At 39.6% G+C, this 27,135-nt stretch overlaps 1 protein-coding gene across 1 annotated transcript in view; it reads right to left on the reverse strand.

The window, feature by feature from the left end:
* The window catches only part of GRIP1 (glutamate receptor interacting protein 1), a gene marked incomplete at its 5' end in the record, with an annotated part of 115,283 nt that overhangs the window by 19,915 nt on the left and 68,233 nt on the right, over positions 1–27,135 (reverse strand). The window contains 9 exons of the mRNA XM_019472541.1: positions 263–451; positions 625–764; positions 1,836–1,980; positions 7,522–7,667; positions 7,920–7,989; positions 16,602–16,682; positions 18,301–18,446; positions 19,238–19,424; positions 24,651–24,806. Coding sequence (XP_019328086.1) covers positions 263–451; positions 625–764; positions 1,836–1,980; positions 7,522–7,667; positions 7,920–7,989; positions 16,602–16,682; positions 18,301–18,446; positions 19,238–19,424; positions 24,651–24,806 — 1,260 coding nt within the window. The remainder of the gene's footprint in view (positions 1–262; positions 452–624; positions 765–1,835; positions 1,981–7,521; positions 7,668–7,919; positions 7,990–16,601; positions 16,683–18,300; positions 18,447–19,237; positions 19,425–24,650; positions 24,807–27,135) is intronic.

Here is a 27,135-nt window from a genome sequence, read left to right on the forward strand (position 1 = left end):
TAACAAAAGCCTGTTAATGTGTTGATAAATGCTTCAGAACACATCACATTGTCATGAAAGAATGAATCTGAGGCCAGCCAAGTGTAAGAAATCATGCTGCCTGGCAAGGTGTGTGGTCATAATGAGACACCGGCACATTACGAAGTACAAGGTTTAAGTTGGTTTAAAGTTGGTACAGATAAAGTTCTCCTTAAGGCAAAGGAAGGTCAGCCATGAAGGTGATAATTTCTACTTTAAATGTCAATTGCATTCTTGATAGTACCTTGATTTCCAAAGCTGGTATCAATACCAGAGCCATCCCATGACTCTACGGCGCTGTCAACACTTGGGACTGTAGTGGAATAGATGTCTGAGAGTTTGCCAGATTTCTGTGCAGCAGAGGTTTCATCTTCAGCATCGCTCAGTTCACTTACGTGACCCACAGGGACAGAAAATTTCTTGGGACTGGTAGCTGAACAGGATCATAAAAAAAGAAAAGGGGGTGGTGGTCATTGCTTTACTGCAGTTCTAAGAATATGCTTTTTACTACTGACACGACGTTTTTCCAGGGATGGCCTAAATGCTTGTTAATCTGTAACAACACACGCATTAAAGACCACTGATGCTACCCTTGGCCATACTCACCATCTGTCTGCTTCTTGATTTTCAAGGTGACAGTTTCTCCTGCCATCTGTAATAAATGAATGGCTTCACTCAAAGGTTTTCCTTTCAGACTGCTACTATTTATTGCTAGGATTCTGTCTCCTATGTGAATTGCCCCAGTCCTACAATCAGAGAGAAGTAAAACACTGAGGAGCATATAAAGCAACAAAGGCAATTTCTTCACATATTTGGAGCATGAAAGTCTCATCTCCCTTTCTTTCATTTTGCTTTTATAGCCGTGTTACAGAGTAATTCTTTTGTTAGAAACACTTAAAGCAAGTCACCTTTGCTGTAGTGACAATAGCAGAGTTGAGGCATGGAGATGGGGATTTCTGTGTTACTGCAGTAGGTGGGTTAATCACCTATGGATGATATTCATTGCAGCCCACCTGTTTAAAAGCAATCTCAGACAGCTCAGTAAATTCTGAAATGAGTCAAGTTTCTAGAAGTCTCACAGCGTAACAGATAATGGCAGTGTGAGCAAGTAACCAGCTATTTCACCAGTGTGGCTTTCAGGATGGATCATATCAAGAGAAGAAAATAAATTCTTTTTGTGTAAATGCACTGTTTGTTCTGGCTGCACACAATATGATGTTTTGTGTGCTGTCAGTTCTCTCTGAAACCACCACCAAAGGTACCAGTTGCAATGACTCTACCTGTCCTAGAAATAACAGGCGATAGAAAACCTTAGCATTTCCATTACTCTCTATACATCACTTACCACGAGGAGCATTTCTCCTCCTCAGATAATGCTCGCTACAGTGTATGTAAGTGCAGATACAGATGCAGTGTGTGTATATGATAAGCAGCATATTTTCAGATAAATTTAAGACACATGAAGTGCTTTCCTTACCTATTCTACTTTACAAGGCTATTGCTTTTAAAAGGCTGCTAAAATGTTCCTGTGACTGTGCAGTTTGATTGACTAGTCTTTCCTAGGTGATTTATAATAAGGACTACAATCCTCTGCTCTGTCTTGTATAGTATGTGCAAGAACATCCTGTTAAGATATTCCTCATGCTCCTGAGCTTGGCAATGATCAAAAAATGACAGCAAAAGGATTATAAACTCAGATTCGGAGAATTATAAAAAAATAAATTCCTAAACCACAAAAATTAGCATGTTCAGGTAAACAAAATAAATCTTCACCTTGACAAAAGAAACACTTAAAAATAATTTGCTTTCCAATTTACCTTTCAGCTAATCCTCCTTTTGTAAGGCTGGAAATGATTATGGGATCAAAGGGCTCTTCAGTACCAGAGATTGTAATTCCAAGAGGCCCACCATAGCGCTTGAGCTCAACAGTATAAATAATTGCTCCAGAGCTCTCCTGTTCATCTGCAATAAATGCCAAGGGGATGCAATTGGTTTCTTATGAAAGAGGGAATGAAAAAAATAGCACGTTCAGTCTAGTAACTGGTAATCAAATAACATTTTCAAAGGATTACATTTCAGATACACTTCTTAATCATATTCTACTGGATTATTTAAAAAAAAAAATTCTCTTGTGCAATTTCTTTTTTATTGCCAAAATCTGATTACATTGAAGTCAATAGAAAAACTCCCCTCATTCTATTAAGATTAAATTTTACTCTGTTTAAAATCTTTGTCTTCTTTCCTATTAAAATGTAACTTCAGTCTATTTTATGACAGAATCACAGAATGGTTGAGGTTGGAAGGGACCTCTGGGGGTCACCTGGTCCAACCCCCCCTGCCCAGGCAGGACCACCTAGAGCAGGTTGCCCCGGACTGTCTCCAAATGGCTTCTGAATATCTCCAAGGATGGAGACTCCACAACCTTTCTGGGCAACCTGAGCCAGTGCCCATCACCCTCACAGTAAAAAAGTGTTTCCTGATGTTCAGGAGGAACCTCCTGTGTTTCAGTTTGTGTCCCTTGCCACTGGTCCTGTCACTGGGCACCACTGAAAAAAGGCTGGCTCCGTTTTCTTCACACTCTCCCTTCAGGTATTTATACACATTGATAAGATCTCCCTGAACCTTCTCTTCTCCAGGCTGAACGGTGCCAGCTCTCTCAGCCTTTCCTCATAGGAGAGATGCCCCAGCCCCTTCATCATCTTCGTGGCCCTTCGCTGGACCTGATCCACTATGTCCATGTCCCTCTTGTGCTGGGGAGCCCAGGACTGGACCCAGCACTCCAGGTGTGTCTCACCAGTGCTGAGTAGAGGGGAAGGATCACCTCCCTCAACCCGCTGGCAGTGCTCTGCCTGATGCAGCCCAGGAGGCTGTTGGCCACCTCTGGCGCAAGGGCACATTATTAGAGAAAAGACCAGTTACTACTATTGTATAAATACTGGTACTCATCTGTTTCTTGAACTGAATGGAAGATATTTAGAATCAAAGATAATTCAAAAGTTTTAAAACCAAACTTCCTTAAAAGAACTGTGGGAAAAGTCAAAAGTCATGATAAGATGAGCAGCTGTCTTACTAAGAGAAGCTGAAATATATCCCATGTTTTTGATGGACAAGTTTTAAACTTTTGTAACAGAATCAAAAATAGCTTCTGAATTATCAACTAAGTTGAATAATAACTCCCTTAGATTTCTGAATTATTTACTAAGTTGAATAATAACTCCCTTAGATTTGATTTAATTATATTTCATGAAGTCATTTGCATTATTTTCAAATTTTAGTCTCACCAAACAATCATCAGAAATGGAGAAGAATTCATCACTGGGTAAGCTTAAATACAATGTATTTTCCTTAAACTATACCCAACAGTTGGTGCAGCAACAAGAAAGGCTCCTGTATTTAAACAGTGCATGCTCTTTACATATTATCAAAAAAAATCACAGCAGGAGTGCAATCAACTGTAGCATCTTTGAGTTGTAAAGGGATATTTTAAAATTCAAAATGTCAGATTTCTCCTCAGATTAAAATAACAAATGCTCCCTTGCCCATCTCATGATATTGGTATTCAGCCAGGACGTCTGGCCTGGCGGGCAACTTTTCCTAGATCTGTGGGTAATGACATTTCGAACGGCTCACCGAGTGTGGAAAATGTTTAGGATGCATATTCCGTAAATGTTACTAGAACTAACCTGAGACAAGTTAGAAAATTCAAATGTTCCCATTTCTGCTCCTGTAGATAGAAAAACTTTAAAAGGAAAAAAGATACCTGCATCGCTAGCAAATGTTCAAAGAGTTGCTTTTGTCTAGTGCTGAACATGGTACTTAAGCAGAGCTGGAGAAACACCAATATTTTTGGAGCTACTTTACTTCTTCCCAATTTGCAGAAAATGTAGGCCTTTAGCTTCCCCCCACCCCAACTCCCTCCTATTTCCACCTTGCTATCGACATAAAGAAAATGGTACACACATAGAATCAAAGGAGAGAAGAATTAGTGTTGTTTATTCAGCAAAGAATACTGGGATTTTCATGCCTAGTGTTGGCCTTGTATTCCTACTCGGGGCATTACCATCAGTGTTTTGGCACAGTTCACATCAACTACGCTTTATCTGACATGCTCTTTCCAGAAGCACCCAACTCCCAAGACCCCACTGGAAGCCTCTGGCCGAAACACAGTGGGCTAGAACGTAAGCTGCCACTGCGCAGCGGAAGAGTGGCAGCTCTTGCTTGCTTGCTAGAGCATTTATGGAAGAACAACAAATCTTCTGGGATCTAATGCTGATAACATTTACACAGGTGTGGCACTGACACGGTACAAGACTTCAACTGGAGGATGAAAAGTAATCCACCAAGCTAATTGAAAATGTAATAGCCAGTATTTGCTAAGGGTCGACACAATACTGATGTTTCTCTGCTATCAACAGTAAGTGAATAAGAAGTTATTAATCATACAGCAGCCCTGCCACATGACAGTTGGAGGTTTATAGATCTCAGCGAATGACTGGAAAGGAGACTGGTCCATTATGTCTGTCTTCTGGTTAGCCCTAGTTAAGAAAATTAATGGCAGAATGCAACAAATGTCAAATTGCTACACTGTTCTCTTGAGTGCTCTTTCCAGGCAGCAGAAATGCAAGCTAGCCAAGAACATGGCATGCATGTAGCCTGAATTCACAATGAAGGCCGGTTCTGCCATGAAAGCAAAGAACTCTGATACTCAAAAAAGGGTGGTAGCCATTAGGTTAATCAGGAGATAAAATTGTCCTCAGTTTGGGAAGCTGGCAGGAAAAGAAGAAAAGAGAAAAACCGCTGAAAACATACTTCCATCTGGGGAGGAAATATAATCAAACTACCATGTTTTTGGGTCTCATTGTTTTTGAGATTTTCCTTCTTTCTTTTCTTGTGATGCAATTGTGGACAGTTCTTGGAAACCAGATTTAATGAAATTAGACCCTCTGTGCTGCAGCGCCTCTGCTATGTCCACTAGTCTCTTGCTCTTCAGAGGAACATCTGATCAATACAGACAAAAGTGCAAAGAAGAGCACGGTCTTGGGAGCACATGACATGTATGTACTACCCTGCTGCTGGCCTCACCTGCATGGCTGGCTCTGAGGAACACAGCTCTGAAATACATACAACTGTCTGGAGAAGGGAGGAGCTGGAGAGACAGCAGAGGAAGGAAAAACAGAAGGCAGAAAGAAGAGCTAGAAGCTAGAAATACTTAAAAATGAATATAAAGAGTCTGAAAGACAGCGAGGAAACGAGAACCTAGGGAGGAAGAACTCCTGCTTCCTGCCTTCTCCTCCTCAAAAAAGCATGCCATGAGAGATTAAAAAAAGTTTAAATCTTAATCTCATTCTGTGATTTAGAAATTGTATTGGAGTGCTCCACGCCTACTCATCTATTAGCATCAGGCTTTTCTTTTCTTGGGGAATTTAATAATGATTTTTTCTGTTGAGTTTAAGAAGCCTTCTTTTCTTGGGGAATTTAATGATTTTTTCTGTTGAGTTTAAGAAGCACATTTCCTCCCTTTGTGAGAAAACCAGACATTCATTAATAAACTAACAGCAAATTAACCTAAACTGATTTTAAAAATATTTTTTCTTTAGCATTTCAGGAGACACTCATTCATTTTAGATTTCAAAGTACCTGAAATCTGCTATAAATACTTTCAATTACACTTTGACACTTAGTCAACTGTTACAAGAACCATATGTATAGAGAATTTTGTTCAGTAGGTCTCTGAGTAGCTGTCCATCTACATTTGAATCTGTTCAGTTACACCACTCATGTCTGGATAAGACACTTAGTTGTGTGAGAATCTTGATATAGATACATGATGTAACTGTAAAATAAGCAATGTGAAAGTGTAAAAGAAAACCACAGAAAAAGAATCCCCCTCAGACAAAAATCTGTGCCAGCTACCATGGTGTGCAACACCTAGGAGAGCAAAGATGTGATTTTACATGGGTGAAGACTGAAATACACATTTCAGTGACAGCAACAGAAAATGTGTACCAACTTCAATGGAAATGGAAGCTGACCTAGAAAGAGATTAAGTCCATGAGGTGAGGGGGAGCAGGGGGATGACATGACACACACAGGACAAATCCTCAAGTGTTTAGAAGTGTGGGAGAAGTTATTACTTCTTCTACACGGCTCTAACTCACACCCCTCTTCTGTGGTCTGTTGGTAATTTCTCTGCAGGGTTATTAATGAGAGGGAGTCTTCCAAATGACGGGAAGAAGGTGAAGGAGGGATCCTAGGTGCCATGAACACTTAAAAGACAGACCCCCTCTTGTGCAGGAGAAAACTAAAACTTCCTTCTACAGGCATTTTTCCTGTCAATCTTCTGCCAAGTGTAGCTGCAGTTTGCTCTTCGTAACATACCCGGTTTGCTCAGTTTTGCAAAGCAACTGTCAGGCAGGTGTCCCTTGGGATGTACAGCCCATGGCCAGTTTGGCCAGCCTCTGTCCAAGATGGACCAACTATGTGTAGCAAACCCCACCTCACCACCTGTGGGGACCTAACCACAATATCCTGCCGAGCAGTGGCCACTCACTTTGCTGGATCAAAATCTACTTCTGAAAGCCAATTTGCACAAGGTGCTAAATGCACGCGCCTTTGCCTTGCAAAGATACTTTCTGTTTGCTTTCAAAAGCAATTAAAGGAAAAGAGCATTCTAGTGCAATTCTAAACACCATTTCAACAGTTGCACTTGATTTTAAATAATAAAGTGCGGCAGGCTGTGCCTTTTTGCTGTGGGATTGTATACAGCTTAAGACAAGTGAATCTACAGTTCATGCTTTTGTGTAACACTGTAATATAAATCCCAGCAGTAATGGTAGTTACAATTGTCCAACTTCCTTTGCCACTAGAATGCATAACAGATCTCGCGTTATTATCTCCAGGTAGAAATTCTGCTCTTACGGAATCCATAATGGGGAAGATCCAGGAATATTAATAGATGTAGGTGTGCAAAATGATGGCAGCTCCATCACTTCCACTGGGCTGATCAGACATGGCTCCTCCATCAGCCATCCAGCACAGTGTGTAAAGTACTACTTGCCTTTAAGCATGTGAACAGTCATACTGAAGTCAAGTTTGTAAGTTTATGGATAAAGCATGCACTTCACCACTCTGCTGGAGAACTGAGGCCTATGGATCTATGCTTTGCTAACCATGATTCCAATCTTAAAAGCAGAGAAAATCTCAATATGCTGGTAAGGGAAAGATCAACCTTATACGGCTGCACCTGAGGGGAAATTCCCTTTCCAGAAAACTGAAGACCTCATTTTGCAGTGCAGCTCCTGCAGGCAATATAGCCACTGAGAAAATTCAAAACTTTATATACTGTTAAAATTCTTTTTAGTGTGACATTTTCTGATTAGCATTAGCATAAATCAGCCATGTTTAGAAAAAACATTTCACTAAAATTTAAATGCAAAAGAATAACCCTGTGTTCTAAAAATCCTAAAAATACACAAGAATCTGCAATAGGCTCATTGCTAATACCGGAATTATCTTCATCTTTGCGGATCTTTAACTTTACAAGGTCCTCACAGTGCTGAAGGATCTGAACAGCATCTTCCATTGAGCAATTGTCAAGTCGAATGTTATCTATTGCAAGCAACTTATCACCCAGTTCGAGCGTCCCAGTTCTGTGAACAAGCAAACAAGCTTACATGAAATTCTAGCAACATTAAAGCAAGGTATCTTAGAAGGTATCAACATTATTATAGAAACTAGATGGATTTTTTAAAACAATTATTTCTTAATACGCTGGACATTTCATTTGTAACTGCTGTTTACAAAATAAAAGCACAAGTCTCTTACAAGCTCCCTCTGTTTAACTTGAGTCTGGCTGGCTACACAATGGAAACAGATTTCTGCTGGGAGCTTGAATGTCTTACCTGTGAGCAACACTTCCTTTCTTGATATCAGAAATAACCAGAGGGTCCCCTGGTTTTCTGCTGGATGGAGCTGTAATAAAGAATACATACAAGCATCTGTTTTTTATTTCCAGAGATGCAGATGGGCTAATTCTGTCCACAAATCAGTATTTCATACACATTATTTACCTGTATTATATTTCTCTCTTTTCCCTAAATTATATGTACATGAATACAAACAAACAGCAGCAGCACATTAGTAAGACTGCATACTCCTCAAAAATTAGTAAATGCCAGAATTAAGGTGACTGGTGCAAAGTGAATTTAACTTGGTATGTCTGAATTCTGGGTTAGGCCAGGACTGAACCATATGAAGATATCACAGTACAGCTCCAGTGATCTATCATAAAATGCTGTGTAGCTACAACACGTAAGGAAGCCTTTCTGTTAGTAGAACCTTTCAGCACAACTACTGACGCCAATCTTTTGCCAGAATATTTCTGTCAGTCATAATCATGTTTCGTTATATCCCTGACCAACAGAGCTGCTCTGGCAAAATATCTAGAGTGGTCTAGCCCACGTTCTGTACATCCATTCCCGTCTCATTCAGCACTTAAGGCAGAGGTATGAAGATAATGCTTCCTGGGTGAGAAGGAGGAATCTACTTCACAATAAATGAGATGCTGTGGACAGTGGCTACGCATATCATTGGGCTGATCCACAGTTATCACATCTGCACAGACATAGCTTACATCACACGGATGCTTGCTTCACTGTGACTCGCTGCTTCCTCTGAAGTAAACATGTGCCTCTTCTAATGAGTAACCTTGCTCCTCTATACTGCTGCTGGGCCTTAAGCATTGTGGACTTTTCCCCACTCTGTACTGGGGTTACCTACCAGAAGCCCTGCAATTCCAGCAACGGTCAGATTAGTAAAACCCCCACCAGTCCTCTCCTTGCACACCTAACTCATCTCTTCTTGGAGGTATTTGACATAACTTTCAATTTTCTATCTGTCCATCATGGTTAAAAGGATGTTCTGCTCTACAGTGCCAGTCATTGCAATTCTTTACTGACTTGTGCAAAAGTACTTGACAAGTTTCCCTTGGCCAGGAAATTTGCTTAGCAATTTTGCTTGACTTTTGGTTGCACAGGAAGCAGTGAACTACCCCAGCGGGAGAAGACAGTGATTACTGTCTGCTTCCAGAGGACTGTTTCTTGGAGCAGCTTCACTAAATGCATTGTTTTGGAGGGTTCATCCCTTTGCTGACAGAAGACTGCACTGAAGATCTGATATGGTAAGCAGTGGGCTCAGAACTTGAGGGTGACGAAAGATACATTTTTAGACAATGGTGTGGCACCTGCTCTCTGCCATTGGGAAGTACACCACCTACAGCTGCTCTGGCCAGGAGGCAGTCCACGTGGTGAACGCAGACTGACTTTTGGGACTGCTGTTAACAAAGAGTGTGCTAATATCAAAACATTGCCATGTGGTATAAGGCGCCCAGTTCTTCTGAAAGTGCTATGTTTTTTGCACACGCAGGGCTCTTCAGTTGCCCCAAGCCATTTCTGCTCTGTGTACTGAAGCCTCTGCATTTATTCACAGAAGGTTCTTTTCCATTAGGCTCCAATGTCTAACTGACAATCACCCAAAAAGCTACCCATATTGGAGGATCACCTACAAAATCCTGATGTAAGTTACTTTAGCAGCTCATGATTCTTCTCTTTGATGGAAAATGACAGATCTTCACCTACAGCAACCACAAGTTCCAACACAGTATTCTAACAGATCTCGTTAACCCTGGCTGCCCTGGCTGAGAAAGCCTTTGAATGTCCAAAGGAACTGTTTAAGAACTGCTAAATAGCCATATTTCAGATGCAGTGTCCCGAAAGTCCAGAAGACAGACGTACAAGGACTTTCAAGAATTTTTAGAAACTTGTCTAAAACAGCACGCTTTCAGGAAATGCCTATGTTGCAATTTAGAGAACAGCAATTAACTTTTTGCAAGATGTGTAATTTTCACAGCTTGTTTCTCATACTTTCACGCCATGGGTCAACTATATCTTATATGGCAGTTCCATGATTTACTTGAATTCTTTGGTTTGTTTCACCGATTAGTAGCTTGTTAAAATTTTAAAGTATCACTTTGGTGAACTTTTTTTTTTTAGTTCTACGTTTTTACTCTCTGGGTTGCCGTATAAATCTCTGAGGTTATATGCCACCCACTGTACAATGTCTGCAGCTTGAGATTTGAGTATTGAAACTGCTTTATAGAAATTACCAGTACTAAAGTCCATTTTTCTTCCAAAAAGAAGAGAGAAGGAACCAAAAGGGGGGAAAGAGCACAGCTCGAAGTGTGAAGCCACAGAGTACATGTGTTACTCTCTGGGTTGCCGTATAAATCTCTGAGGTTATATGCCACCCACTGTACAATGTCTGCAGCTTGAGATTTGAGTATTGAAACTGCTTTATAGAAATTACCAGTACTAAAGTCCATTTTTCTTCCAAAAAGAAGAGAGAAGGAACCAAAAGGGGGGAAAGAGCACAGCTCGAAGTGTGAAGCCACAGAGTACATGTGGATGCAAAGGGTATGATATTGCACACACAGTTATTACAGTTTCAAACTGAGTAGGTGTGAACAGCATTATTTTGTCAGTTATCCTGGACTATCAATTGTGTCTGGTAGATGAAAGCCTTTTTGTAGGCAGCAAACACAGCTCAGTGTGAAATGAATCCCCCCATGCTGACAAGCCCTTAATAAGCAGCTACACCGCACTTTGTTTTATTCTCGTTCAATGCTATTCAAGTTGTGTTGCAGAGATAAAATCATTAATTTCCTCCTGAACTTTTGTACTGCACATCACCACAGCCTAAGATTGCCTCCCAAACACTAGCAGACAGGTGCTGTCCCCAGCAAGAAAATTGAGTACTATTATCCTGATTTTACAGATGAGGAAAGGAAACATAGGAACATTTAGGTCAAAGTATGACAATTTTCAGTGAGCAATTTAGAATATCCATGCCTTTATTTCTCACAATAGTTTGTAGTATATAACAGCTTCTACGTCCAAAGCACAACTACTGGTATTTTCAGCAACAGCTGCAGATGCTCAGCATTTCTGCAAGTGTGATCCCAGGATCTCAATGGTTTCTGCAGAAAATCAAGCATCCACCTGTGGAAAATCTCTCTCTCTCTCTCCTTGCCCCCCACCCCACGAAATGACTCGTCTCAGCACAACTCTATTGCGGAGAAAAGGAAAAAAAACCTAATTTCCCAAGGGTAACATTAAACCATCTTGACCATGAGATCACCCCCTTTTTCTTTCTGTAACCCTCTAACTCATTAATTATGCAGCCTCCATCCCCTTTGATACACACCGCTGTTTCATCTCTCCCCAGAGAGCAGAGAAGCAAGAGTCCCAGTGAGAAAGTAGTATTTGACCACTTAATGAAAAAAAGATATCCTCATGAATTAACACAAGTTTGAAGTGACACTGTACAGCTTTAAGTCACCATTTTTATCTTTCATTTCAGAATTACTTTTGTTTTTAAGAAGCAATTAAAAACAAAGCACCTTACCGCTCACCCATGTCCAGCCTTCTTGTTCAAGCTTCCCCTACCTCTGATCACACCTCAGCCACTCCCCTCACCTGCTGTCTCCCTGTTATGGCTCTCCACTCATTTTCTCTCCTTGTCCCATTCTGCTTGTCCACTGAAGATCTCATATTTTCTCCTCCCTGGTCCAGCTGTTAGTCTACCTACTGTTGAGCTTTTGTAGAGACCTTACACAGGTCTCTTAGAACTCTTACACAGTTCATCTACAGATGAACTACAAGTGGACTGAGAGTGTATAAAGTTGTACAGATACTGAATTTAGTGTTGCAGCTGGAAGGCTGATCTTTAGCAGGTTGGTTGTTCTCTCTCTTTAAATTACTCTATGATCCTAGGTCTCCATCCCAGGCCTCTACTCTACTTCTACTAGTAGACGCACTTCCCCTGCCTATCCCCCACCACTTGAAAGCAAGTTCAGTGAAGTGTTGTCAGTTTTGTAGATCAGCTGTTCCATTAGGTTAAAAAAAACCTGAAACAACCCTCCTTTCTTATTTCACTGCTAACCCAAAGAAAAAAAACAGTATGACTTAAACAGATTCTGGGGTGGACATCTAACCTAACACCCAGCCAAAACTCACTTACTAGTCTCAGCCTGGCTTCAAGTTTTGGAGTTCGATCAAACTCTGAAGAAACTGAACAAGCAGAGGAAAATGCTCATGGGATGGAAAAATATTTTTTATACAAAGTCAGACCACTTATCCACAATGCTGGTTAACAGCTACTAGACTTTTTAAAAATAGTGTGATTATTAAATGAAAGAGCTTTTTAAAATTAGACTGATGTAGCTCTTTTGTTCCTTAAGTATTGGTTCATGTGGAACAGCTGAGAAACCTGCTGATTCTTCAGGTCCTGTCTTGAAAATAATTACTTGTAACATTGCAAAACGAAGTTGAGTTTGCTAGGTGAAATCCCAAGATATACAAAAGCATGCTATAGAAAGTAAATTCTCATAGTCAATGCTAAATATCTGTAGATATTTACAAAGCTTATTTCTGATGAAATATGAAAGCAATAGAGCAGACTATAGTATAGCTACTAGTCAAAATGACTTAGAAAAACTGATGATAGTTTGGGTGAGATTCTGATATTCTTACCAGCTTTGCAGCTTCTTATTCATTGAGTAATCCCATTAGCTTCAGAGAGATTATTTATGAAGCAAGGTGCTGCAGTTCATTACCAGTAAGGATATCAGAATCTTACTTAAGAAAGAGAGAAAAGGAAAAAAAAAAGAGCTGTTAATGACAATTACCAGACTGTACTAGTAAGTCATTTTCTTGGACATAATTCAATGTATTTAAAAAATATTAGTCTATGATAAAGTAGCCAGTGGCACAAAAGTTTATCTTAAAAAAAAAATAAAATCTATATTCCATTACATAGTCTAAAATCAACATCACTGGCAAATAAATTGAAACAGATTTGAACACTACTAGATCTACTTGAAAGCCATCCTACTTCTAGGGAATGGTTCTGTTATAAAAGCATAATCACACACATGGACACTGCTGTGTCATGCTTTATTTGGATGACGTAATTTTAAGAACTGAGACATTCTAATTGCTCCAACCAGGTAACTGGGTGTGAAAATGATGGTACATGAAGTATGAAATATAGAGTCACTTATATTTGCAAACTATGCAATAGGGTCTTTATTGAGTGTAAGTAGATATTAATGGGAAGATTAGACAGATACTGCAGAGATAAGGGAAGGATGATAGGACGACAGAAGTCCAGTACGTGTGTGAAGGCAGCAATGGGCAAGGCCAGTATACTGAGAGGTAACCAACATGCGCTATCCGAAACTCAGTGCCCTGGATTAACATTAACAAAGATGCTCATGAAACTTTCTTCTGTCTTACTTTCTCGGGGTTTCTGCTATCTAAGGGGATTTTGATTTTTTTTTTGTTTTGCTTTTTTTCTTGCATTAATAAATCTGAAACTAAGAGAAGCTTAGTCTCTTCCCCTATTACATGTCATGTTTTTCAGAGACCATAAATCAGCTTAACTGTCTTTAGTGTTGTGTGTCACCTCAGATATGCCTTGAAGTACCTGGCTGTAACTCCATGCAGGCACACTTGGTGTTTATTACCAAGGAAAACAACACAAAGAAGAGAAATAAATTCCTCTTCCAGGATGTCTGCCTCCTAACAGCTGACTTAGAAGAACTCTTGGACTTAAACACTAGGCATATGTCCAGGTGCCAACCCGAGGTGAGGCTTACGTTTTCCTCATGACAAAAAATGTCTGTCTTGTCTGTCAGGTCAGGGCATTTCCTGACTCTCTCATCCAAATCCCGAACTAAACTGGGGATATGGAAAGCAAGACAGGCGTTTCTCTGTAATGTTTTTAGAGAGACAGCACTTTCTCACTCACCATTAACTCCACTACCTTGAGAAGAGAGAGGATGAAACAGGTCTCTAGCACTTAAACAGATCAAGCCCAAAAGTGACTAAACCTGAACTCCTCTATCACCCCTGTTTAAGCCTGGTCATTTCAACTCCACCGAGTTTCCCTTAGTATTTGTTTTTTAAAAGAAATCATATAGCTTTCTGACAATATCAGTAATAAATGGCATGCTAATGTGCTAAAGTTCCCTGACAAAAATTTGTCAAAATGAATATAAAACACTTATATTCTTCAGAACACACTGCCTCATTTACTCTGTAATGTTTTTAGAGAGACAGCACTTTCTCACTCACCATTAACTCCACTACCTTGAGAAGAGAGAGGATGAAACAGGTCTCTAGCACTTAAACAGATCAAGCCCAAAAGTGACTAAACCTGAACTCCTCTATCACCCCTGTTTAAGCCTGGTCATTTCAACTCCGCCGAGTTTCCCTTAGTATTTGTTTTTTAAAAGAAATCATATAGCTTTCTGACAATATCAGTAATAAATGGCATGCTAATGTGCTAAAGTTCCCTGACAAAAATTTGTCAAAATGAATATAAAACACTTATTATTCTTCAATCACACTGCCTCATTTAGGAGTTAATTAGGTAGAACAGAGCAAAGCACTGGCATGAAATGCAGCAATTCAAGAATTCTACCAAGCAAATTAGCAAATTTTCAGTTATTAGTATAAATCCTTTAAAATCAAATAAATAATTAATCTTAGACACATTTCATATGCGTTAAATACTACTAATAAGTGGGATCATTCTATATAACAGATCATTTAATTTAAATATTAAAGATACTGCAGTAAACTCAGAAGAGCAGAGCTAAGACCAACCAGGTGTCGCTCTGATTACATAAAGCACTAATTTTATAAAGCACTAACTTTTGGAATTAAGTTCCAAGTCAGGAAGGTATGCATAGTTTGGAAGAGGAATGCTAAATACTAAATCCCAAGAACATTAGCCTTCGTTATATTCTTCAAATCACACTGCCTCATTTAGGAGTTAATTAGGTAGAACAGAGCAAAGCACTGAAAAGCAAGCATGAAATGCAGCAATTCAAGAATTCTACCAAGCAAATTTACAAACTTTCAGTTATTAGTATAAATCCTTTAAAATCAAATAAATAATTAATCTTAGACACATTTCATATGCGTTAAATACTACTAATAAGTGGGATCATTCTATATAACAGATCATTTAATTTAAATATTAAAGATACTGCAGTAAACTCAGAAGAGCAGAGCTAAGACCAACCAGGTGTCGCTCTGATTACATAAAGTAATAATTTTATAAAAGGCACTAACTTTGGAATTAAGTTCCAAGTCAGGAAGGTATGCATAGTTTGGAAGAGGAATGCTAAATACTAAATCACAAGAACATTAGCCTTCCATTCAGAGTTTACTCCTACAGCCAGAAAAAAAGTACAAGATTTCTGAATTCCAAAAAGCAGCACAAATCAAATTACTAGGAAGACCATATTTTTACAATAATCCTACAAACCATTACTGATCCTAAAAATAACATCTAAATAGAACAGCCTCTCTCCAGGTTTTCTCATTTCTCAATATTTTCATTTGCACAAATACATGTAGACCTATGATTTTGCTTCAAGCATCACATCACATCTTGCAGAGTCTAACAATTACTCATTCAAGTGTGCAATGCAAGCAAACAGGCCTGCAGTGTCTCTCATTCGTTCCTCAGATGTAATTCTTAGCACTGAGTTCCCTGCTGTACTTTTGATTAACCTTATTCCATTGTGCTGGTAAAAGCTTTGAGAATATAAGTCAAAGCACAATCTTCCCTCAGGACACGTGAATAATTCCAAAGAAGGACTAATAGTCTAAGAAAGGCCACAACCATAAAGGAACGTTAATTCCAGCGAGATCAGATTCTGCACTGTCATGAAGTACATTAAACACAAGCCCATTACTTTGATATGGATTGTTCTTCCTTTCGTCAAGGGCTGAACTCGGTATGCTGGAGTTTACCTGGTCAAAATCCAGTCCTAACACAGCATTTACTGTCTGCTCCCAAAATAAGTAAGTGTAGAAACACCTTGATTTCAAACAACAGTAACAAATACTTTTTGAGAAATAGACTAATGCACACCCTTGTTATCTTTAGCAATCTCTGAAATCCCTAGTGAAAGGGGATTTTGCTATGTGACCTGCACATTTAGGACTGTCCACTCGTTTTACAGACTGAGGATGTATCTTCAGACTCTGGGTTCTGGGAAGCAGAAAATAACCCCATGTATGTGGATCCTTATACCTCTGAGAACCCTTGAGTTCAGTGGGGTTCTGTTCAAGAGCCTGTGAGAGACCTTGACAGACTTTGCTTTAAACTTCCCAGCTATGGAAATACTTTTGCATGGGCCTAATTCTATTGACTTCTTTTTTTCTTTTTTTTTTTTAAATAATTTTAATGGGAGTTAAATATGTGCTACGCATGAAGGAATAGGTCAAGCTTTAGGCCTGGCAAACTTCTGGCTTCTTTAACTACTAGAAGGGGAGTATAAATCTGTTACAGAATGGTATTTCATCAGAGACAAAGCATTGTTAACCATCCCTTTCTAGAAAAAGGAAAAAGAAGTTTATACCAAAACAAACACGAGTCTGTAGCTACGGGACCTACTATCTGCAGATTGTCCCGTAAACGTGGTCTTAAAAATAAGCACTTTCACTTACAACTTATGGTGATGCCAAGTTCCACATTATGCTTCTTTGGTAGTTTTACATGAAATGTTCCACTGCTTGGTATAACTGATTCTATAAAAAAATATTTTAAATGTTAGATAATTTATAAGGCAGAGCAATTCCAAGTGCATGGAACTATATGTGTAAGTTGATGAAAGCACATCAGCATCACAAGCCACGGATGAAACATGGGTGCTGAAGTGAAGGAAGTAGGACATACGAAGTTTGATTTATACCTCTATTGGTAATTTCCTGGTAACTCAATTTTTTTTAAGGCTTAACTCAATTTATGGAGATTGCATGGGCCAGCAGCCAGCTGAGACTGCAGGTTTTTAGCTCGTATGCAAGTTCTGTGAGCACATGTGAAAATTATAGTGCTGGCAGATAGCTTTTAACTAAAAGGACAGGAGATCAAGTCTTAAGGATTTCAGGCCTTTGTTGCTGTAGGTCTAACACATTTTTAACTGTCTGCTGAGGTAACTGCCACGGATTTTACATCTATTGGGAAGAAAAGGAATCAAAACATCACTAATGGAGAAGCATCTGGAGCTGACTGAGGCAAAACCCACTTGAACACACAGCACTGTATTTGAATCCTGACTTTTGGCATCACTGCTAGCAAAAGTTTGGGCCTTGGCCTGAAAAGGAGTGATTGAAATTACAGCTATGGAAACATAAAAAAATACATGTGGCAGAGGAGTCTAACCACGAGTATGAGTCTGCTGTCATGGAGCAAATGGGAGGAGCACAAACAAGTCCAGGGACTGAAATACATGTGACTTCAGGTGTATTTAAATGACTTTCTCATTATTCTGTTTTCTTAATTTTTAATATTTCATTTCCTATGTATATGAATGTACATATTGTATTTGGCTTTTTTTTTTTAACATTATACTAGATGCGTGCATACTAAAAGATTATACAGAATTACTCTAGGAACCTTTAGCCTGCTTTTGACATCATGATTTATAATACCATTAACAATAATCACACTATGCAAAATACAGCACATCCGACATTGTCATGACTTCAAAGGAGCTACTGTCAGACGAACACAGAAGTCTTAGAAGTTTTTACTATTTACACAGTGGGGTAGTGCACATACATAATGTGTACTTGTTTGATTTACATAATTTGTGATTTTATAGGTGCATTCTGTATGCTTAAACACATTACAGAAGAAAGGAAAGCCATTAGTAATAATAAAGACTCACCAGCAACATTAACAATGATTTTTCTGGCTTTTATTAATTCAATTTCTATTATTTTATTTAGATTGTTGGTTTGAGATACTGTAAGTGAAACTCTTCAGAGTTTTCTGCTTATCTGCCCTTCTATAATACTTTTCTGTCTAGCAAAACATTTAATTAGCTGGCCTGTAGAGGATTTGTCTCTGCTCAGCAGACTATTTCTATCTCAGGGCAGAAAAATGTCTGGAAATAACTCAGAGGAGGGACTGTCACCAGATCTTCCTACAGGACTTGTCATTTCTATTTGTGTTCTGAAGCACGCTGCAGGGCTACGTGAAATGAGAAAGCTGTACAAAAAGACACACGTTTCAAATAGGTCATTGAAAACTGAATGGTGTATATGTGAGCAGAGTCTCCATCTTGGATGCCTAACACTCGCAGTGTACTTGGGATTTATTCCTTCACTTTTCTTGCAAGACAGAGTAACAGTACATTCATACCTGCAACATCAAATTCTATTTCCAAAGTGACCTTGTTGGTGATAGAGGAGTCTCTGAGCAGTTGATTGGCCTCATCAAATGTGCTGTCTTCCGTCGGGATACCGTTTATTGCCACTATTCTGTCTCCTATTTGCAGCACCCCACACCTTGGTACACAATGATACAAAACAATCATCAGATGTGCACGTTACCAGAACCAGCACTATCAAACACACTCAACCTAACCTTGAAGGAGAAGTGTGGCACAGCAGCTCAACAGTCTACCCGGGCACAGAGGAGGACAGAAGCTGCTCCTGCTCCTTTGCACCAAGACACTATCAAGCACTCCCAGCATGGGTTGTGCTCTCTAGGTGCTGGGACCCAGGAAGAGGGGCACAGCCTTCACGCCTCCACCCCACCCATGGACATCACCTCTGCCTCTGACCCTGGGCTACAGGTGTTGTAGCTCTGCAATGGCAGCTAGTACTTGCCTGTGCCACTACTATTGTTCTCATGCCATGATTAAAGACATACAGAAGCATAGAAGTGCAATTGAAATGCTGCAATGAAATCATTAGTAAGCCAAAACTCTGGTATTCCCTAAGATTTGGTTCTGTACCAGAACTGAACAGAGCTGGATATGGCCTCCCCCCATGGCACACTGAATTATTACTATTTTGACTTCAGCAATGTTTCTGATTTTTTTTTCCCTTTTGCATGAATATAGCTTCCAGTCTCCTGCCGGAGAACTCTGGATGATAAAAACACTGGTGCTTGTCATTCTTCTCACAGCTGATCAAGCATATGAAATATCATTGTCAGAACAGACAGTTTATTACTTGCCACACTGCTGTTGAGCAAGACCCTGCAATTTATCACAAATCGAAAGCAACAAGCCTGAAGTACCCCGAGGAATGCTCACCAAAACATACTTAGCAGTCAACTGAAAGAACCTCACCTTTCCGCCGGACTGTCAGACTCAATATAGGAAATGAGAGGTGGAGAAGACAAGGTCTCAGTAGCAAACACGCTACCCTGGAGCTGTATCCCAAACCCTACTATGGGGTCAGCTGTCAGCACCACTTCTGTGGTTTCTGTGTGGACGACCTGCCCAGCCAAACCAACAGTGCTAGAGGCTAAAGACACTAAAACAGAGCAGACCAGGAAGAAAGACATTCTTACACAGCAGAAATTTCATTGCTCTTTGAGAAAATTGATTTGTACAATAAACCTAGTCAACGAAACATCTCTTTTAAAGTCAATTTAGGCTAAAGTTTATAAATTATGTATAAACAGTTATGACATATAAGAGAATAGAAAATGTCTGGTTGTATGTTAGAATGCAAAAAGATAGTTCTTGTACTGAGTAAAATAAATGTGTTTGACAGCCCCACCCCAAAAATCTCAGAACATCCTTGAATTCTGTTTGCATTAGGTTTGAGGCGTGGATGAGCAGGATTTTCACAGGAGCTAAGGGAATTGGAGGCACAAGCCCAGCTGTTATTCAGGCCGATTCCCGCGGGCTCTTTTGAACATCTCACAGCAATGCACTGCTGTTAGCAACAAAGCACGTGGCCCAGGCTTGCTTGCAAGAAATAAGGATGCCTTCCTCTTATATGTTTACTACATGTCAGCAATTTGTCAGGCTAATTGGGTAGTGTAAGTTGAACGAACCCCTCTGTTTTAGCAACCAGTATATCTCAAGAGATTGCGAGAAAAAAAAGGTTTTTGGGGTCTCTCAAAGGAGCTGGGGAACCCTTCTGTGAGAAACACAGGCAGCTATTTCTGTAATCCTGATTTACTCGCTCTCCCTATTCTCACTCTTGTTCTGAATAGGCTGCATTACAGAACAAATTAAGATAAAAACAACATTGAGATTCAATGCAATTACCTATGAAAGGAGGAGACTGCACCTTTGGTTCTCTGATCTCTGCCTACAGGTCTATTGTATCATTGTTCGAATTCCCCCCCGTGACAGACTACTGTCTTTCATTGTGTCATACACAGAAAGCTAGAGTTTTTCAATTCCTGTTCAGACCAGTAAAGTAATGGTACAGTATTGTAATGATGATCCTCCAATGCCGAGGATTCTGAATGTTTTCATGTTACAAATCTACGCTATTACCTCTCCACCTATAATTTCCTTCAAGACCCATTTCTGCCTGCAGTAGCTACTAAGAATTAGATAAAAGTTCAAGGTTTATCTGAGGGATTGTTTAAGTGTGGGGGTTTTTTCTTAGATGTGGAAAAAAATTAGTTCTTGTTTTTACATTAAAGGTAATGTTAGCACAGCTGTACAAAGTTGTCAGAGGTTGTGTATTTCCCGTACCTTGGGGCTACAAGCATTAGACTTTTGCTCTGAAATAGTATAAAATCTGATTAATGTGGCACAGTCAGCAATGACAATTCTGTGGCAAAAGTTTCACTTGCCAAAAAACTCATGAGTTTCTGTTTTCTCTCAGCAAAGCTCCTTTCAACTCTGAAACCGTCTTTTCTAAATTACTGTGAATTCTCACTCGTATCTTGTTTTCATTTTCCTTTGTAAGAATTGCATATTATTTCACTTATTCAATAGCTTCCTTCTTCCTGTTTCTTTTATCTGCACTGAGTAAGACATGCTCATACCCAAATGCAAATACTAATAATCTGTTCTTAGAAATGGCCACCAGCTTTAGCATTTACTGCACGTGAGAAATAGGTTTCTCTAGCCTTCAGTGCTGCAAAGGCTAAAATATGACTAAACCAGATAAATTCAGAGTTAATATAATACCGGATCCCCTAAAGCACCTTCTGGAAATGTCTAAATTTAGGGCATCCAAGTTCAGAAAAGTTCCATTCTCCCTTTCTTTAAGGTCATACAACAATTACTTGTTAGCTGTGTCTTCATTTCCCATCACTTATGTGTCCATTCCTCCTCTGCAGCAGGCTTCTAGCTGACTCTGTAACTTTCTTACTCTTTCTCTAATACCCTGCAAGGAACCTAAAGGTCTTACAACATTTATTTCAACTTTTAGGACAGCTAAGGTTTTAATTCACATTGGGAAATTAAGTTACTTTTTGTGGGATTTAAAACTCACCCATCATAAATTTTGATGATGTGGACACTTAAAAGTGAAAATTAGGAACTCCTCCCACTCCCAAAGAAAAGGAAACAGAAACAGGAACAAAAAAAGCAGAGATGAAAATACCCTTTCCAAATCATGTAACAATGCTATCTGCTAAGTCTCTATAAAATGCCACAGGTACCCAAAACCATGACTTAGAGCATGTTGGGGTTTGTAACTCAACAATAATTGCAGCAAGAAACACTGCCATTTTTTTGGCTGCTTGACGGATTTGAAGTTTTACAGGCCAGGAAGCAGCCTTAGTGCTTTAAAAAGGGGGCATGGATGTATATGTGGTTCCAGTGAACCCTGGTTGTTACTACTAGGGGTGCATTTTAGCATACTTGTATAGTTTTCGTCCAACTCTTAGCAACAGTCCTGGGGGCTGGTTTACTAGAGCATATTTACATATGCTCTGCAATTATGTAAGTAATAATCTTGAATTTGAAGATTATGTACTTGTTGCTTTTATTCCTGCAGCAGTACGAGAAGCAGAGCAAGATGTATTTAAAGATACGTATGTGGATTATTATGCCTGCAGTCTCCCACTCTGACCCTTGAGAAATTGCAAAATGTTCACTATTCCTCCTGATAGCAGCTAACTTGGATGTGCTGAGAAAACAGCACCCATGCATGTCTAAGACCCTCTCTAATTTCTACCAGATATGCAGTCCTAGTAACTATCATGTAAGCTGGTATAAAATTGTGTCTCACTTTCAAGTACTAATATGGACCTATTACAAAATACTTCAGGATTTAAACATTAACCAAATATTAATCTAAGTGTTTCCACAATGAATACCATACTTTAAAACCAAAAAAAGCAGAGGAAGAATAAAAATTGAAAACAAGTGGCATAAATAAAGCACGTGACAGCAGGGCACGCCTTCAATTTTTACAGCCACATGTTTGGAAAGATCTGTGTAACTAGTCATTTTGCAATGACTGCAAAATCATGGCCATGAGAGTCTTGTAACCCCCTGTACCATCACACTTCATCATCATGAATTTTGGCATGATCACATTAAGTTATGCAGGTTTTCCTAAATAACTGGCAATGTAAACTTTACAGCACCCTTCACCAATACATCCTTTTCTTCCTAAATGGTATCCTAAAAGATTTATTAGAAGTCACATTAATAAAGCCCTCAAATGATCCAATTGGCTTAAAGAAAAAAAAATCACTAAAATTAAGAGAGCATGCTATTCCTTTTCTCTGAAAAGGACAGCAGTCGATGCTACCTGGTTCTCATGGGTCTCCCACAAAGGGAGAGGGGCAAGGTTTTCCAAGTCCTGTCGATGGATGGTGGAAGGGTACAGAACCAGTCATTCTCTATCATGGTCACTTGTAGCACATTCAGTCCAGCGTGGGTCTCTTAAGTTGGCTGTTACTGCAGTCACAAGTATGGGTGTAAGTCTAGCAACAGCAGTAAGAAACTCTGCCTGGGCTGAAAAGCAAGCTCACAGAAAGGGCAAGCAAGCCTGGCTGGCCAGCCGATTCCTCCAAAGCCAGCTCTGATTCAGGGCTGCTGATATAGTCACTGCTTGTAGTGAGGTACAGACTCACTCAGTGATGGGGCCAGTTCCACATATTTTGTAACACTTTAATATCCAGACCTCACAATGCAAATGCATAATAAACTACCCCACAACAAAGCCTCATCCTAACTCCTCCTAGCTAGAGATTTGTTTAATCATAGCAGCCTGTCATCCCCAGGGCCTTCTGACTTGAGGAATCTTTCAGGTGGGATGCAGTGCTTATGTGACTGTCCCACTTAAATCTAACGTCACTGGCCTTGTTTTGAGCCTTTGCAGGATAGCAAATTACAGGGCAAGGCTTCCTTGAAGGAAAAATATCTGAAAAATATAACAACGCAAGTAACAGCTGTCTCCAAGATCCATAATAGGATTAACTTTCAGGATTAACAGTCCTTTGTTGGATGGAACGGCTATAATATAGCACAATCGAAGAACTATTTTTTGCATCCAGCATTATTTTACTATTCAAATCAATTAGTATTACTAATCAATTAGCGTTACTAATTGTAACATTACTACTGTTTCTTATGTGCACGTGAGGACACATAAGAGCTGGACCCCCACTGATACCATAACATAGATAGACACAGTATCTCCCCATGACCCAAAAGAATGCATTAGAAGCTAACATGTCAACAGATGAGTTGTGAAAAATGGCTGATCAGATTAAAAATAAAAAATGCACTTACAGGCAAACATTATGCAAAAATATTTGCTTTACAAAATAAATAAGAACAAGCAAGCAACAAAAAAGTCTGCAAGAAAGCCAAACCTCAGTTCCTCTCTCAGACGTTTCCTCTCAACTCCATAGTGACTGGCCTTGGTTGGAGGCTGCTGGTTTGCTCTGATTTTGCTATGACCATGGGAAATCTTTAATACGGGGCAGCAGCACTGTAACGCGCAGCAGCTCAGTTTTTCCAGAGTGGACCTGTGAGCATTATTAGCCAGAGCAGATGATTTACAGAGCAGTTCTCACTTCTCTGCTCTGGAGGAACTGAGCTGCTGAGGATCACAGGAAGACGGACAAGCCAAAAGGAGAGATGGCACTTACATGGAGCCTGGGAAACAACACGCTGATACAGCCATACTCTCTCCGGCCCAGTGAATACTTTGCAATATGCAAAGTGGTACAGCCTGAAATATATCCAGCCAGGCTTGGGAAATTACTGAACCTTGGGAAATTCATGCTTTGAATCCCAGAGAGTGGTCAGAAACAAGGCTATTTAGTCTTCACCGTTATTTGTCGCTCTTCCTCACAAAAATGACTGTACAGGTTATGGTGTAGATGTAAACATTAAAACTACCTAGGAGGTACTGTGGCAAGCTCTTCTCCTTCCACAGTGTGATAGTTGGTTGAGCTTACCAGCAATCTGTTTTTGGCTATTCAGCTATGGATTCTATTCCCTGATGGAAATGGGAAGAGTTGAAAAAGGAATTTGAAAATCACTTCAGTAACGGTCTAACAAACTCTTCCAGGATTGACTGAAGAAAACATTGCTTTATATATTTCAGATGAGATAGTTAAGCTGCATGGCCTCTACTCATCTCATTTTAGCACTGGACAAATATTTTTATGCTGATGTTTCCCTACATCTAACAGAAACTCCAATTGTTCTCTCTTCTGCCTAGTATATTATATTAATTAAGGTACTTTGTACCTTTTTTCTGTATCTTCCCCCTCCTCCACCCATTCACTGCACATTTTGAGCAAATGCTGTTACCACCTACAGGAGCTTTTGAAGTCCTTCTTTTTCATCCTCCGCCTCATCATTGTCCCACGCGGGCTGGTGGAGTAGAGGCTGCGAGGTAAGGTCCCCATGTTCAGGGAACTCAGGCTGTATGCACTCATGGAGGTAGGAGAGAAGGATGAAGACACCAAAGCTGCTGTAAGAAATCAAACACTTGGCATACAGCACTCAGTCTTCATGGAAGAGTGCGACACATGCCTGTAACTCGTCCGTGAATAAAACAATGTGTATGATGCACAGGAATGGTTTGTGCATTTCCAATAACAAAGACATTAAACCACATAGGTGACCCTAGGTAAAAGTAAAGTCAGCATTTCATGAAAATACCTGCTGGAAGCTAACAAAGATACTGTAGATACAAAAAGTACATTCATAGTATACAACTTATTTTAGGCAAAGCATGTTAAACTAAATTTTTCAACACATATCCATGAACCAATGCAGATCAGTATGTCTAGATACACCAATTTTAGAAATGCCTTTTTGTAGTAGGTAATTTCTGACAAAAGATTTGTAAGCAATGCTTTGCATTCAAAGATTGTGCTTTATATACATTACTCAAATCTAACGGTCTACTCATATGGCTAAAGAGCTGGTTCACTGAGAATTTTCAAGCCTTTTCCTGTCTACAAAGGTTGCCTTGTTACAGAAAGGAAAAGGCGTAAAATGTCAGAAATAACCTTGGCATGGCTATGAAAAAGTGTAGCATCCATAAAACTGAAAAGGTTTTAGTGCCTGAAATGGGAAAAGTATGAGTGAAAGAAGAGGGGAAGGAGGAAAAGGAAGAAGAAGAGGAGGAGAGAATATGTCAGCAGGAAAAAGTGTGGAACATTACGAAGGCTTTTTTGAGGAGGCGTTTTCTGGAATTTCAATGCTGGCATCCTGCAATGGTCAGGGTGGTAGGTGTTATAATGGTGGCAGGTGAGGAGGCTGCTGTGGCTCTTGGCACACGAATCCCAGGTAAGTTGCCTGTTGCTTCTTTGAACCTTCACTGCCCGCATGAAGGGATGATGGAAAATCAGAAAACAAAAGGACCAGAGAAGAGGAGAAAGTAACTGAATTGCACAAACAAACAAACAAACAAAAAAGTTAAAAAAAGAAAATAAATTTAAAATAAAATAAAATAAAATAATAAATAACCTGATCTTGTCTTCTTACCAGGGGTGCTACCTTGAGGAACAGAAATAATATTTTTTCTCAGAATAAATGCTTCTGATTTTTTTTTTTTGTTGTTTCCTTGTATTTATTTTTAAAAAGATTAATAATGAATTAATTTCTAATCTCCCTCTGCCTTTAGGAGCTAAGATTGCAAACTTCCTTAGAAAATAGTAAGTTATCACATACGATCACTAACTGAAGGTTAAGTCTCTCCTTGCATTGTAGATGCATTAAAAAATAAAACCAGATACTATACATAGCACTGCCTAGAATGAAGACGTTTACTTGCCAGTCATTTCAATTTACTTCATTTACATTTTAATTTTGCCACCATCTATTGTTGGCATTATGCTATTCTGTGCAATAAATTTCTTCCCTAGGCCAGCAGCACAGAAACTCTATCCTGAAGCCTCGTTAATAAAGAAAAAACAAAACCTAGAGTTCTTATTGATTAGTTGGATGTGCTAAAATTTAATGTTTTTTAAACTTAATCTTCAAAACTTTAAAATTATCATTTTCTGTATGAAATTAGAGACCATATTTAATTGCCGATTCTAAGTATGGGGAGTCCAGGATGTGCCAAAAGTGAAGGCCAGTATTTACCAAGGGAACAGGAAGCATTTCAGCTGATGTGTCAAATACTGAAGGAAAATGATTGAAGTCACCTTTCATTAAATATAGTCTAGTCATCATTAAATTCAGTGTCCTTGCTGAACCGTAGAGGAACACTTCAAACTGGGAAGTATTCACAGAATTTTTCTCTTAAAAACACCAAGGGATTCACCTGTACTATGAAACTTGTTACCGCCTTTGGCCCATGAGCTGCATTACCTGTGTCCCTCTGCTACCTGCTATATCTATAATGGCTGCAGACACATATGACCCCATGCTGGACTTTAACAGCAGCCAAAAATCTTGACTGTTTAGGTTGGACCCACACCTTGCGTTCACATCTTACTCCGTGAGACAAAATAAGGGAGAAAAGGGTAGCCACCGCAGCAAGCACTGTGCAGTGCCAGAAGAAAAGCTATCCTTTTGTTTCACTTTATATTACATGAGTAATGATCTGCTAATTGTCTGAATATATTAACCCTCCTCTGACTCAAAAGCAATGCCAGTCACTACAGCGAGGAGTACACACCAAGGAAAAGGAGAGTACAGAGGCCCACCATGTCCCCGCGGCCTTGTGGGGAAGTTGGGGCTCTGGGGGCCCCGGCACTGCCAAGCCTGGCCCCGCACCCCAGGTTGTGGTGCCCCAGGCCTGCATCCCTCCCTGAGAGCACCTCTGCTGTGCCCTGACACGTGTT

This window comes from Aptenodytes forsteri, unplaced genomic scaffold, assembly GCF_000699145.1.
Source record: "Aptenodytes forsteri isolate BGI_AS27 unplaced genomic scaffold, ASM69914v1 Scaffold4, whole genome shotgun sequence".
Taxonomy (NCBI): domain Eukaryota; kingdom Metazoa; phylum Chordata; class Aves; order Sphenisciformes; family Spheniscidae; genus Aptenodytes; species Aptenodytes forsteri.